At 38.5% G+C, this 13,384-nt stretch overlaps 1 protein-coding gene across 1 annotated transcript in view; it reads right to left on the bottom strand.

Moving 5' to 3' along the window:
* Positions 1–7,998: 7,998 nt before the first annotated feature.
* Positions 7,999–13,384, bottom strand: part of ATRX (ATRX chromatin remodeler) — a 291,152-nt gene continuing 285,766 nt past the window's right edge. Inside the window, exons 34-35 of the mRNA XM_028137791.2 lie at positions 12,637–12,765; positions 7,999–11,700 (exon numbers count right to left, since the gene is read on the bottom strand). Coding sequence (XP_027993592.2) covers positions 11,422–11,700; positions 12,637–12,765 — 408 coding nt within the window. The 3' untranslated portion in view covers positions 7,999–11,421. The remainder of the gene's footprint in view (positions 11,701–12,636; positions 12,766–13,384) is intronic.

The raw sequence follows: 13,384 nt of genomic DNA, 5'->3' as shown, positions 1-13,384 counted from the left end.
TTGGTGATTAGGATATCATGGGTTACTGTCAAAAAGTATCTTCTGAGCCCAGCCCAAGTGGCTCAGTTGGTTGAGCATCGTCCTATGCACCAGAAGGTTGCTGGTTAATTCCTGGTCAGGGCACATACCTAGGTTGTGGGTTTGGTCCCTGCTGGAGGTACATATGGAGGGCAACTGATTGATATTTCTCACATCAATGTTTCTCTCTCTCCCTTCCTCTCTCTCTAAAATCAATAATATATATATTTATTTTTTTAAGTACTTTCTGTGGATTAGTTTGAGCAGAAGGCATATGCCAGGCCTGATGAGTGAAGAGGAGGGTGAAGGCAGCAATTATAGACCACACTTTTGAAAGATTTAGCAGAAAAGAGAAAGGAAAAGATAGGACCATGGTTTGAGGAAGAAGAAGAGAAAGGACACTTTGCATTTGTTTTTTGGGTAGGAGAAACTTTGAGACCTAAAAAAGATGCTACGTACACATTCTAATGCAGGTAATATAAAGTAGTGTTTAAGAGCACAGGCTCTGGAGCCATCAGTGCCTGGATTCAAATTCTGACTTTGCCACTTACCTTAAAATTAAATAAGTCACTTAATTTCTCTGTGCCTGCTTTCACAATTACAAAAGGGGGGTGGTGGAAATCACAGTACCTACCTCAGGATTGCTGCAAATAATAAATGAAATAATATTCGTAGAACACTTAGGACTATAACTGGCATATAGTAAGTGCTTGATAAGTGTTAGATATATTACCATTATTTAAACAAAAAATCTCATGCAGGATATTTTGTAAAATATGTTTTTATTGATTTCAGAGAGGAAGGGAGAGGGAGACAGAGATAGAAACATCAATGATGATAGAGAATCATTGATTGGCTGCCTCCTGCATGACCCCCCCACTGGGAATCGAGCCCTTGATTAGAATAGAACCCAGGACTTTTCAATCCACAGGCCATTGTTCTATCCACTGAGCCAAACCAGCTAGGGTTACATGCAGGATATTAATGGGCAAGCTTTGGCAAGCTTTTTTCCTTATTGTAAAAGTATACACTGAGTGGCCAGATTATTATGATCTCTGAATACATAATAATCTGGCCACTCAGTGTATATCCTATATAATAAAAGGCTAATATGCAAATTGTCCCCTCGACCAGGAGTTTGACCAGCAGGCAGGCCGGCCAACAGCCCATGTCCCCTCCCCCTGGCCAGGCTGGCCAGACCCCACCCATGTACGAATTCATGCACCAGGCCTCATATATATATATATACATACACACACACACACACACACACACACACACACACATACACACACTGAGTGGCCAGATTATTATGCGTTCAAAGATCATAATAATGTGGCCACTCAGTGTATATATGCCTTTTTAAAAGTAGCTTTCAAAATATATTATACAAGTATTTTTTGACTAAAGAAAAAACAGAAAATAAAGATAAGCAAAAAGAAGAAAACAAAAACAGTTGTATCTTTCTTTTCTATCATCTTTAACATTCTGGTATATATCATTCCAGACTTTTTTCTACTTATCTAATAATGGTTTTCAAATTGTGTTTTGGTATATGTGCACACATACAACAGGGAGGCCAGGAAACACTTCCTCTGTGTGTTTGAGCTTTGTCTCTTTGGCAGCTAGGGTTAATTACCCTAATACATATGCTTGCATCGTTTTTCTTGAGTCTACACCCCCCGCCAGGGAAGGCCAGACCCACTATACTCTGCCCTAGCCCTTGCTTCTTGGAACTCCAACACATGAAAGACCAAGGCCCTCCATCTGCCTAAATGGGGAGGAAAGCTCAGACACCTTCCCTGAAGCTCTGGTTCTAGAAATTCCTGCTTTCCAATTCCAGTGTGCAGAATGCAGATCTCCTACTAGTATACTGACTGCCATAGATCCACTATCCTCTTGCTCCTTTAAATGTGGTCTCTGGACCAGCAGCATCAGCATCACCCAAGAGCTTGTTAGAAATGCAAATTATGGGGCCCCATTTCAGACCTACTATATCTGAATCTAAAACTTAACAAGCTCCCCATACATTAAAGTTTGAGCAACATGGGACTATCAGAGGTCCTTTCAATTCTAGGATGAAGATTTCCCTAAATGTTCTTGAACACTAAGAATTTCAAGAACTTGCTGACCAGAAGTCTTATCTTTCATTAGGCCATTATGTTTAATGGAACAGGTTGAGCTATGCCTTCCTCAGGATTCCAGAGCATCCCATTTAAACATTAAACATCTTAGAGGATGGATGTTCAAATGAATGTTTTTCTTTGAACACTACAATATATGTATGTTTCAAGGTTATTTAACAGTGTACTGTGGTTTTATATCTTGACTTGCCTTGTAGATATTTTAGTTCTGGAATATCTGCATCTAAGCACAATATCTTCACACTGTGCTATATTACTACTGAACTATATGCACTTTTCCCCACATGTGGTGCACTGGCTTCAAACAATTCAGTTCAGTACTATTGATTTTAATATCATCTTTCCTTTTCTGGTAGTTGTTAATACAGTTATGGAAAAGAGGCACATTGCATAGAAGCCATTGACAGTTCAGTGGGAATTCTGTAAGATGTGCCTGTGCTCTTTGATGTATTTTCTTTGCTTTACTGCTTTTAAGGCTGGCAGTGTTGTAAATGCGTGCCTCTTATACAGTACTCTTACTTTTGATAGTGTCAATCTAAGTTGGTTTAATCTTTGAAGAGACTCACAGAGCAAGTGCATTCTAGATATCATTCTAAAAAACACATCTCACATAATGAATAACCATTATGTGTAATTACATATTGCTGCTTGGATTTATTTTTTTTATTCCCATTTAGATGGCCATTGTGTTTTAAAGAAAATCACTTTGAATTAAGGCCATGATATTAACATAGAAATTTGGGGTGTTGTTTTGCTTTTCCTGGTGCTCAAAATCAGGAATAAGTTTGAGGTGAAACCTATATTCGTGTAATTGGCAAAATTTTAAGGCAACTAAGAAATGGAAGGCAGGTGAAGATATAAAACCCTAGAATGCTTAAATATGCTGTAAAACTATTGTATATGTCAATGGATTTTATCAAGTAACTAGAGGCCCAGTGCACAAATCATACACGGGTGGAGTCCGGCCAGCCTGCCCGGATCAGGGCTGATTGGGCCAGCCGGCAGGGCAGGGTGCCGCAGGAGGTCGGCTGGCCCAGCTCCTGATTTGGGGCGGGGGGAGGGATTGGGACCGGGGCCAGCTGGGAGGAGGGGCCATGGGCCAATTGGGGGCAGGGGCAGCTGGGAGGAGGGGCCGAGGGAGGTTGGCTGGCCGGCTCCGCCCCTGATCGGGCCAGTTGGCCAGCCACAGTGGACATAATAGTGACTGGTCGTTCTGGTCGTTCCAGTCATTCCTGTGTTCTGGTCGCTGGCTTTCTATATATATAGATATCCTTTCCTCTTTTATTCCCCATCTACTGTGGCTTTTCAGTTAAAATTTTTGGGGGAAAAAGAGGGACAGAAGGAAGTGCCTTGAAAACATCAAAGGGGAGCACAGTATTCTGTTTCTTTCAGACCCTACTTAAAGTTAAAGCAGACAAGTGAGAACGGATAAGCAAAAGAAAAAAAATAACAAGGTACTCTAATGGTTTGCAAAAGGCTTGGATTAAATTGTGGTTCTAGGAAGAGTTGTAAGTTTGTGGCAAAACATAGATTTAGATACATACTTTTGAATCCTGCCTCTTTCAATTAGTCATGTGACACTGGGTGAATAATTTAATTATTTTAAACTTATTTCCTCATCAGTAAAACAAGAATTATAAAAGTGAGCAGTCATACTGCCTGACACATAATAGGCATTCGATAAATATTGTGGTATAAGAGAAGATTCTGAGAGGTGAAGTAACTTGTCCAAGATTACACAGATAGAACCAGGTCCCCAAATTATAGCATATTAAAATTATTTTGCTGTTTCTTATTTCTTTGGAAATATATAAACTATTCATGGTTCTTGTGGCACATCTCTATAACTCAAGAATATTTGCCCCTGTCCTGACAGAGATCACTATACTAACACAGAACTTTGTTTCCTTGTGATTACAGCAGCATTTCTAAATTATGATATTTGAAGTACTTGTTACATCAATCTGGCTTGTTTGAGGAAGGCTGAATGATCATAAGCTTGGCACTGAAGGACACTGAGATCCAGAAAGTGAAACATTTCTTCTAGATCTTATTGGTCTAAATTGTGCTATGTGGTGAAAGAACCTTTTAAACAAATATCCCTCTGAAACAAAATCCTGAAGCTAATGTCCTGGATACTAAATTAAAGTCTTAGGGTATATGCCAGGGGTCTTCCCATTTTACAGTTGTCACACAGAAATTTCTTTCCCCTTCATTTTAGTTCACATACTCCTCTAATTCCCACAAACACTTTTCATTTTAAAGGTTAGTTCAGTAGCAATTATTCTGAAATTTTGCTTAATGTGGTCTGGCAGATTGAAAAAATGAATTGGAATACAAGAGAAATAGGAGGCATCTTAATGGAGTGGAATAGAAACTAGAAGACATGGATATCCTTGGGCATCTCTTCCGCTCTGGGCCTTATCCTCCCCTCCCCCGATTGTAAAGAGGGCTGGGCTACAGGGTCTCTAAGATCCCTAGCATCTGTAGCATTCTATGCTTCTAATCCCCCTTCCTGCCCCCTCTCACACTGAGGTGTCCTATATAATAAAAGCCCAGTGACCGAAATGGCAGAACGACCAGACGACCAGAGACCAGAATGACTGCCGCCCCTCGCCCCGGCTGGCCCCGCCCTCCAGTGGGGACCCCCCAACCCCGATTGGGGGCATGGCCGGCCTGCAAACCACCCATGGCCCCTCGCCCCCGGCTGGCCCTGTGCCCCAGCGGGGACTCCCACCCTAATCCGGGGCCCCCATCAGGGCAGGCCGGCCGGCCCCCACCCATGCACCAGGCCTCTATCCTATATAATAAAAGGGTAATATGCAAATTGACCCTAACAGTGGAAGGACCAGAATGACCGCTTGACCAGTCACTATGAGGTGTCCTGACCACCTCTCAGTCCCTTTCCCCAGCTGGTAGGCTCCAATTGCCCAATGGTGACTGGGGAACCAGGTGTGGGTGGTGGGGGACACAGGTGGCACCAGGCCAAGGCCCCCACCTCACCAGTTGCCCCACACACAGAGGGCAACCTGCTGTGGGGGTAGGGCTGGCAAGCGGGCGGAACGGCTGACCTCTTGCTTCCTCCCTGTGGCCGGCAGACTCCGATCACCCCATGGTGAGTGGAGAACTGGGGGTGGGTGGTGGCGGGGGGCGGGGCTGGCTGTGGGCAGCCAGGGGAGATGGTCCTGATCACAGGCCAGGCCTAGGAACTGTACCCGCATATGAATTTCGTGCGCCAGGCCTCTAGTTAGAATGTGTGTGTGTGGTGGGGTGGGGGGAGATAATTTGTAGAAGTAAATGGGAAAAAATTGCAGGCAGGCGGTTCATCCAGTAGAGTGTGCAAGATGTGGGAAGAGGGGGCAGGAAAACTTGCTAATAGAATAAAATACTTACTTTGCTAAGGATAGGGTCCAAACAAGCCTGCATCATTAATACCTTTGAAGCTCAGCCTCCACCATGTATTGTTGAAAACCTACCAAGAGCTGGGAATGCACCAACAAGACCTCAGATATTAACCACGTTTCCTTTCTCTTAAGGTTAAGTTTGTTTTCATTGAAATGTATTCAGGAAGCTAGACACAGGCTCCTACCTGCTTTGCTACTGGCATGTGGGAACAAGCAGCTACAGAAAAAAAAAAAATTACTATTTCACTTTTTTCTTTTATTAATTTTCATAGTTTTTGTCACAGGATTTAACTCTTGATAAAAACCACAGCTCAAAAAGTATGCTATGTTTTTTACTTGAGTCAATATAAACTCCTAGTCACCATAAACTTCATCCAGACCAGACAATTTACATATTGGCCTAATTTGGACTTTAAAAGTTATGAACAATAGAATGGGAAGTTACCAATTATTTGCTTAAAAGTTGACTTTACACAAGGTGATTTATATTTACCTTAATGTTTTGTCATGTATATAACCCAATCAGGCAACCAAAATGAGTCAGATCCTTAAACAAGTTTTTTCATTTTCAGCCCAGTTCGAGGCAGTTAAGAAAACCCAGATCTGGAAGTGCCTCTGGGCAAAGACAAAGGTTACAGCTTGTGGAAGTGGTAATTAGAGCCAATTACAACTTGACTTATCTGCTTTGCCATTAAAATGCCTGTCAGACTTCTGTTTTCTAAACAGAGGGGAAAAAAGGTATAGCTCAGTGGAGGGAGAGAGTTAGCCAAAGGGGAAGGGTTTCTAATTCTGCTCACAAACTTAGTGTGTAACCTTAGACAAACACACTGCCTTTTGTGCTTTGCTCACAGTTAACTCTACCACTTGGAGCTGAAAGGGACCACAGGAAATCACCTGGTCCAGTATTTTGACTTTAAGAAATTAAGGCATTATTATAGTCCCATTTTTCAAACAAGATACGAACAACAATTCAAGTTAACTAGAATGTCTTCTGTCTCCTAAGTGCAATAGATTTTATTTTGGTCTTTTAGCTTAACTGTCATGAGAATGTAATTATTCTTCTCACTTTTCTCACAGGTGTTGTATACAGGTTAATACAAGACTGTAAAGCACTTTGAAAACACTAAGGGAAGCTTATAAATATAACATTACCAACAGAGATACCAGCACTTGGAATAGATGGGTCTCAAGGAAAAGTAACAGGTATGGATTTAGCCCTTTGAAGAATTAGCTGGAGGAAATAGAATTACATTCAACCTATTTAAAAGGACCAAACTCACAGGCTGCAAATATGTGAGTGTAATTAGGAGTAATGAAATGTTGAGAAGGAACAGGAATGCCACTAATGGATTTATCATTAGATTTGAGAGAGTAATAAAGAGTAGGTAAAATATTCCGTGTGAAATAAAAAATCCTGAACAAAGTGGACTCCTTGGGGAAGGGCAAAAGGAAATAACAGGTTTTTCTTACAACTTAAGAATCCTATACAACCTCTAATGATTTTTTTTTTTTTTTGCTTTTTGTCTTTAAAATGATCTGTAGTCAGTCACTGAATGCCTGGACTCATTATCTTCCTGTCTCCAATCTTTCTTCACTTTGCATTCTAAACCATTCGAATTGCCCCTGCCCAAATCACAATCTTTACCAGCTACTTTGAACACATCAACCGCCTCACAAATCCTTGTTATCCCCCGTATTGAATTACTCTATTTCAAGGCTATCCATCAATCCACTCCAATCTAGTCTCTTTCCTGATTCTTCTCTACCTGTATTCCTTCTTTCAATACTACACTTTCTCTTCATATACCTGAAACAAATCCCATTCTTGCATCTGATAAGTCATCTCTCTTCACCTTTCTTGAAAACCAACTTGTATTTGATGTGAGGGGCTGAGTCTACTTAATAGGAGCCTATTGGTAGTTATCGGATATGATTAGCTTAGGGAGATTAGAGCTTCCCTCTTCCTTACATGTTTCTATCTGGGAGGAGCAAGGACAGGATGGTCTGGAGCAGAATGTGGAAAAGTGCTGCTGGGTAGAGATTGCTTAGAATATGTGCTATTTCTAAGTATTAGAGGGTCTGCAGTATTTTAGGATTTATCTCACCTTTTCATTCAATTAACACTTTATCTTTAATAAAAGCCTCAATTCATATGCTGTCATCCTTGGTGAACATGTGTAGCAGTCACTATCAGAAAGACAGATACCTTGAGTGAGGGAAGGAAGGATGATTCCCTTAGTTAGCCAAGTAGGCACAATGGTGTCAGGAAGGTTATTCCCAAAAGAGGTGGCAATATTACATTGTACAGTATTACTCTGGAGAGTAAAACTCTTAGATGAGGGGCCATTCTATTATTAGATCCAACGTGAGTGATATGGGCAGAATCTGGTTACCTGGCAGATATTGAGCTTAGAAACAATATGTATTTTGGATTTTAAAATTTTATTCACCTCAATATAACAGCATATATAAAATGTTGCACAGACAAAAAGCATTTCTAAAACCTGGTCACTCCTTTGGGATTGGCACAGAATACAGTTTTGGAAAAAAAAATCAATGGTAGAAGAATTTCCCTAAGGGTTGATCTGATTTGGAGATAGTCAAAAGTCACTTGAGAATAAGTCTGGTGAAATAAGGTGGGTAATAATCTGAACATAAATTTTAGTGAAATATGGATGTAAAAGGACGACCTCTCTTCCGGTTAGAGTAAGTATCTGTAAGCTTCACAACATGCCACCCTTAAAAGAAATAATGACTACTAAGTAATAGTTTTTAAGTTTTGTTTGGGGCACAGAAATATGTATCTGATTTTATGATACTAAAGGAAGAACAGGCATAGCTAGGGAAGACTACAACACATTCAGCTTCTTTGGAGGCCAGGTAATAAGGTTTTCCACCAACCTCCTATGGCTTCAGGATGGTAAGCAGCTTTTGTACAGATGTAGATCCTGCTTGACTTAAATGAGTGATGCAGTTCTTGGGAAGCAGAAAGTGGTGCTGGATTACACAAAGACAACCAAAACTAACACAAACACACGTAGGCTTCCTGGTATGTAAATTATTTTTGAGGTTAAAGATCTCCTTTTACAGAATTTATATATAACAAATTTAAAAACCAAACTTCTTGACCTCCCAACATTAAATAACTAAATGTGCAAAAGAACCACCATTAAATATGGCATAAAAAGCTATACATTTTCTATGAAACAATATATGCACAGATTTTCAAAGCTGTGAAAATGCAATAAAGAGCACAACACATTTTGGTCACTTTATTAAATGACATTAAATAGTTTAAGTTTCAACTACTAAACAGCACTTTGAATGGTGAAAACACAGATAGTATTACTGTCATACTTGAATGCTTTTCTTTAAAAACACAATTCCAGTCCTTATATATATTACAAAACAGCCTCAAAGGAAGAAGTGACATCTTTTCTACAGTACTTAAGGTACTCAATACAGAACTGAAAAGCAGTCTAACAGAAACAAAGGCAAGTCTTCACAGCTGTATGATTTCAGCAGCCAAAGCTGGATGATGACTGAAACATTACTATACAACTGGGACAAAACATATACAATATCACAATACTAAGCAAAAATGCTTTACACCCAAAGAAATAAAACAGGTTACAAAATGTGGAGAATTTAGCAGGCAAAACTGTATTACAAGCAACATTTTAAATCGTCATTTTTTAAGCCATTGCAACTATTTAAAACATCTAAAACAAATATAAAACTGAGCCTTTTAGTATCTTATTGATGTGATTTTTGTCTTTAAATATTTTTAAAGCTTGATTTTATACTCAAAGTACATATTATGTAGCTAAAATGTTAAGTGAGAATAGTGTATGCAAAGTGGTCCAAGTTTTATTTCAAACTCTCTTATTTCCAATTAATTAATCCTTCCATGTATTATTTTTAAGTCATAGTTTCATCATGGTAAAACGGTTTAGAAGGTTGCTTAAAATTTTCACATCTATGTCTTTGAGCAGGTAATCAGACCATGTTGAAAGTTCCCAGGTCTAATAAATCAGGTTTAAAGTATTCTGGACTTATAGGAATACCAACTGATAACAGTTGTCCAGAGTATACTGTCTTCAAACATTTACCTCATAAATCTTGTCTTTTTTGTTTTTCCTAAAGTAAACACATATCTCCCCCCCCCCAATCAATTAAATAAATTTGATTATATGGCTGGTATAATATCCAAATATATGGAATTTATTAGTGATAATTCATTATGGGAGGTGAGGGGGGGGTAGATCCAACAAACTTTACAAGTTTCATAATCACAAACCTAGTGCTCTTGGATGTTTTATCACTAGTTCTTTCAAGATAAAAATGGAAATCTCCTGACTGTCCAAACATCTCAGAAGAGTTTTAGCTAATGTTAAACTCATTCTAATCCAGTGATACCTGGAGCAAATCAATCTTCCACTCAACTTTCTAGAATTCCTTAGCTGTTTCCACTTCCTGTTATATCATCATCTCAAAAATGTTTTTGTCATGTTGACTCCCATAGTCTAACAATCTTTTTAAGAAACTCTAGCAACCAAATTGTACATGAATAAACTCATAGATTATTTTTACAGGTCGGGATAAAGAAAAACAACAATGTAATGATTTTTTAGTAAAACTTCACAAAGAGGTATTACATGAATTAATTTGGATCAGAAAATTGCCTCACGGACCTAAAATTTTAAAAAAAAATCAAACTGAGACGTAATTTAAGAAAACAGGGAAGTTGGGGGAAAAGAACATGATGAGAGAAAAGACATAGAAACCAGTGATCCTTATCTTTAAAAGGAATTAATTCACAACACTGATAGTACTGGGAATTGTTAAAGCACATTCCTCATGTGAACTTAAAGTCAGCAATGATTCTGCCATTTTGATGTTGTTTATAAAACAGGGTGTGAACTTAACAACCACAATGTCATCCTTAACCTTCTAAAATGCTAGAACTTGATTTTGTTAGACCACATCCCACTGCCAGCAATAGGATGAAGCACTAGCACTGGCACCAAGCAGTTAAGAGATGTGCTTTATATCAGTGCCAGGAGAGAGAAAATTCATGTGTGGGAGATAATCCGCAACCCTGAAATTTTACCAGTAATTATTTCAGTACATATAACTGAAAATAAAAATGGCAGAAAGACTCAAGAAGAAAAAGGAATTCTCTTCTTAGGCTGTACTTAAGGCTGTTTATACAATACTAAGATAACTGCAAGACTCCTCCAAGTTTTAGAGCAGTAGTATTTAAGAATATTGCACACAATTCTGTGTCAAAGATAACCCTTAGTTTCTAACTTTCAGTCACAGACACGATCTAGCAAGAGCCCAGTTTCAGATTTCAGTCAAAAGAACATTAAAACCATTTCAATCACTTTAATCAAGAAATTGATTAAGTACAAAATTATTTTATAACTTGAGGAATCAACTCTAAGAACTCAGCTGTGTGTTTTTATATGTAAAGAATGAATATATAAATCTGTATTCTTTCCTAAATTCGTTAATTTCATGACAATTTAATGGTCGCTAAAAGCAGGCATAAAAATTTAGAGAGGAAATCTGTGGAGGTGTTACTGTTATGGAACAACTTGTTTTCACTGAAAACAATTTGAAATATCTTCTGTACTCAATGTGTGTAAGAAGATTCTAGGCAACATCACTGACAAATGTCAGGAAGAAATGGTATGCCCTATTTTTAAAAAATTTTAAACTAATATGGAAGATTGGCATTTAAGGGGACCAAACTATTTATACAGTTGAGTTCTGTTAAGTCATTGATTCCTAAAAAAATAAAAGATCTTTCTATGATTTTAACAATCCTTTAAGCTTTTAGTGCAAAATCACATTGATTTCCCTTGGGAAGGTCCTGGATTTTTGCTTCTGATTGGGGGTGGTGCACGCTGTAATGGTGGTGGCTGCATACCACCAGCCATTGACTGATACATTCCTCTCATATCAATCTGCTGGTAGTTAGAAGGATTCATGATTAAATTTGGAGGCTTTGGCATCATGAGGTGACCTAGTGTTGCTTGTTGATAAGTCATTTGTTGCTGTTGCTGCTGATTGTACTGCTGCTGGAGCCTTCGGTTCATAAGTATTCGCTGAACACAGCTTATTAACTGAAGAGAGAAAAGGGAGCTGTTACAAGTGTATGACCTGTCTCAAAGAGGCAAGTATCAAGTTTTGGGTTAAAATCAATTTGTTAGGGGGTACCATACCAAAAGGAAAACACATTATTGTTATCACCATTACTAATTTGATGGCATTCACAGGACCATTACTGTAGAAACCAGTTAGTAACACCATTTAGGGCTAAATTCTCCTAATGACTTAACTATTGTATTGCAAGCAGCATTTAGGTTAGTTACCATAGTAACCTGTCTTGCACTGTGATTAGTCTCAAGTGTTAGTTACAGCACTTTTTGTCAAGTCTCCTTTCTTTGTCATTCTTTTGAATATTTCACATTACAACATATAAATAAACATTTTAGTGACAGACACCAAAGAGAAAAAGTGCTCACAGTAGGAATAATTCCTACCTGGAATGTCTGAAATTTCCTAACAGAATTTAAAACCACACAACTCTACAGTGTTTTCTGAGTAAAATTCAAGCCACAGAAATTGATTCTCTGGTGTCAAGAGTTGAAATTTCCCAGTGCAAGGCAGGTGGCTAGCAAAGGACTGCTGGGTAAGATGATCAAGGATTCTGGAATCTGCCATATATTTTTTTTTTAAAAAACAAAGCAACATTTCACTTTTGTTATGATAAAATAATGCTATAAAAATTCCTTTTAAGATGTCCAGGATATATAAAAAATAAAATTATATGGATGACAGCATATATAAACTTCAAGGGAACTCATTTGGGAAGATAGTGCTCCTTTGAAACAAAAGATATTGCCTTTTCTTGACATTACTAGGTTTTTTTGACAAAATTTCTTCCAGAAATTACCATGTCCATCTGTCCATATGAGGGATTACATAGATGTCACACAAACACCTTATTATAAATTAAAGAAAATTAAACATAACCAAGAGATACTCAGAATTCTTACCATCTGTTGTTTTGTCAATACATCATTGTAGATTGCTTCTCTTCGTTTAACATCAAGCTCCTGGCTGGCTTGTCTACTCAATGCTAATGCCTGTACTTGGGCCTCTGAGAGATTCATGTTTTCCTTCCACTAAAAGAAAAAGTTTCTATTTACTCCTGTTGCAGTAGAACTGAGGAAAAATAATTAAACTACTTGAAGATATTCAGGGTCTTTCAAGTTTTTTCTCTCCTTTCCTTTATTCTGCTTAAAAGAAAACAACATTGCTAAGTGCCCCCCAAAACTGTAAGTACATAAAGGAATAGTATGCAGCTGTAAAAAAGAAGGATCTCTTACCCTTTGAAAGAGCATGGAGGGACCTGGAGATTATTATGCTAAGTGAATAAGCCAGTCAGAGAAAGACAAGTGTTACATGATGTAACTTTATATGTGGAATCTAATGAACACAATAAACTGATGAATAAAACAGAACCAGAGACATGGAAACAAGGAACAGACTGACGAATCTTAGAGGGAAGGGAGGAAGGGGAGTGGGAAGAGATTAACCAAAGAACTTATATGCATATATGCTTGCCCCTGAACATAGACAATCGGTAGTGAAGGCCTAGGGCAGTGATGGGCAACCTTTTGAGCTTGGTGTGTCAAACTTCGTCAAAAAACTGAGCATAACTCGGGTAGTGTGTCACTTTGAGGAAAAAACATTATTTCGCAAATGTTTCATCCTCAGGAGCAGCAAATGTTTCATCCTCGG

This window comes from Eptesicus fuscus, chromosome 1 (assembly GCF_027574615.1).
Source record: "Eptesicus fuscus isolate TK198812 chromosome 1, DD_ASM_mEF_20220401, whole genome shotgun sequence".
Lineage (NCBI taxonomy): Eukaryota > Metazoa > Chordata > Mammalia > Chiroptera > Vespertilionidae > Eptesicus > Eptesicus fuscus.
The sequence above is the reverse complement of the archived record's forward strand: the minus strand, read 5'-3'. Positions and strand labels throughout refer to the sequence as shown.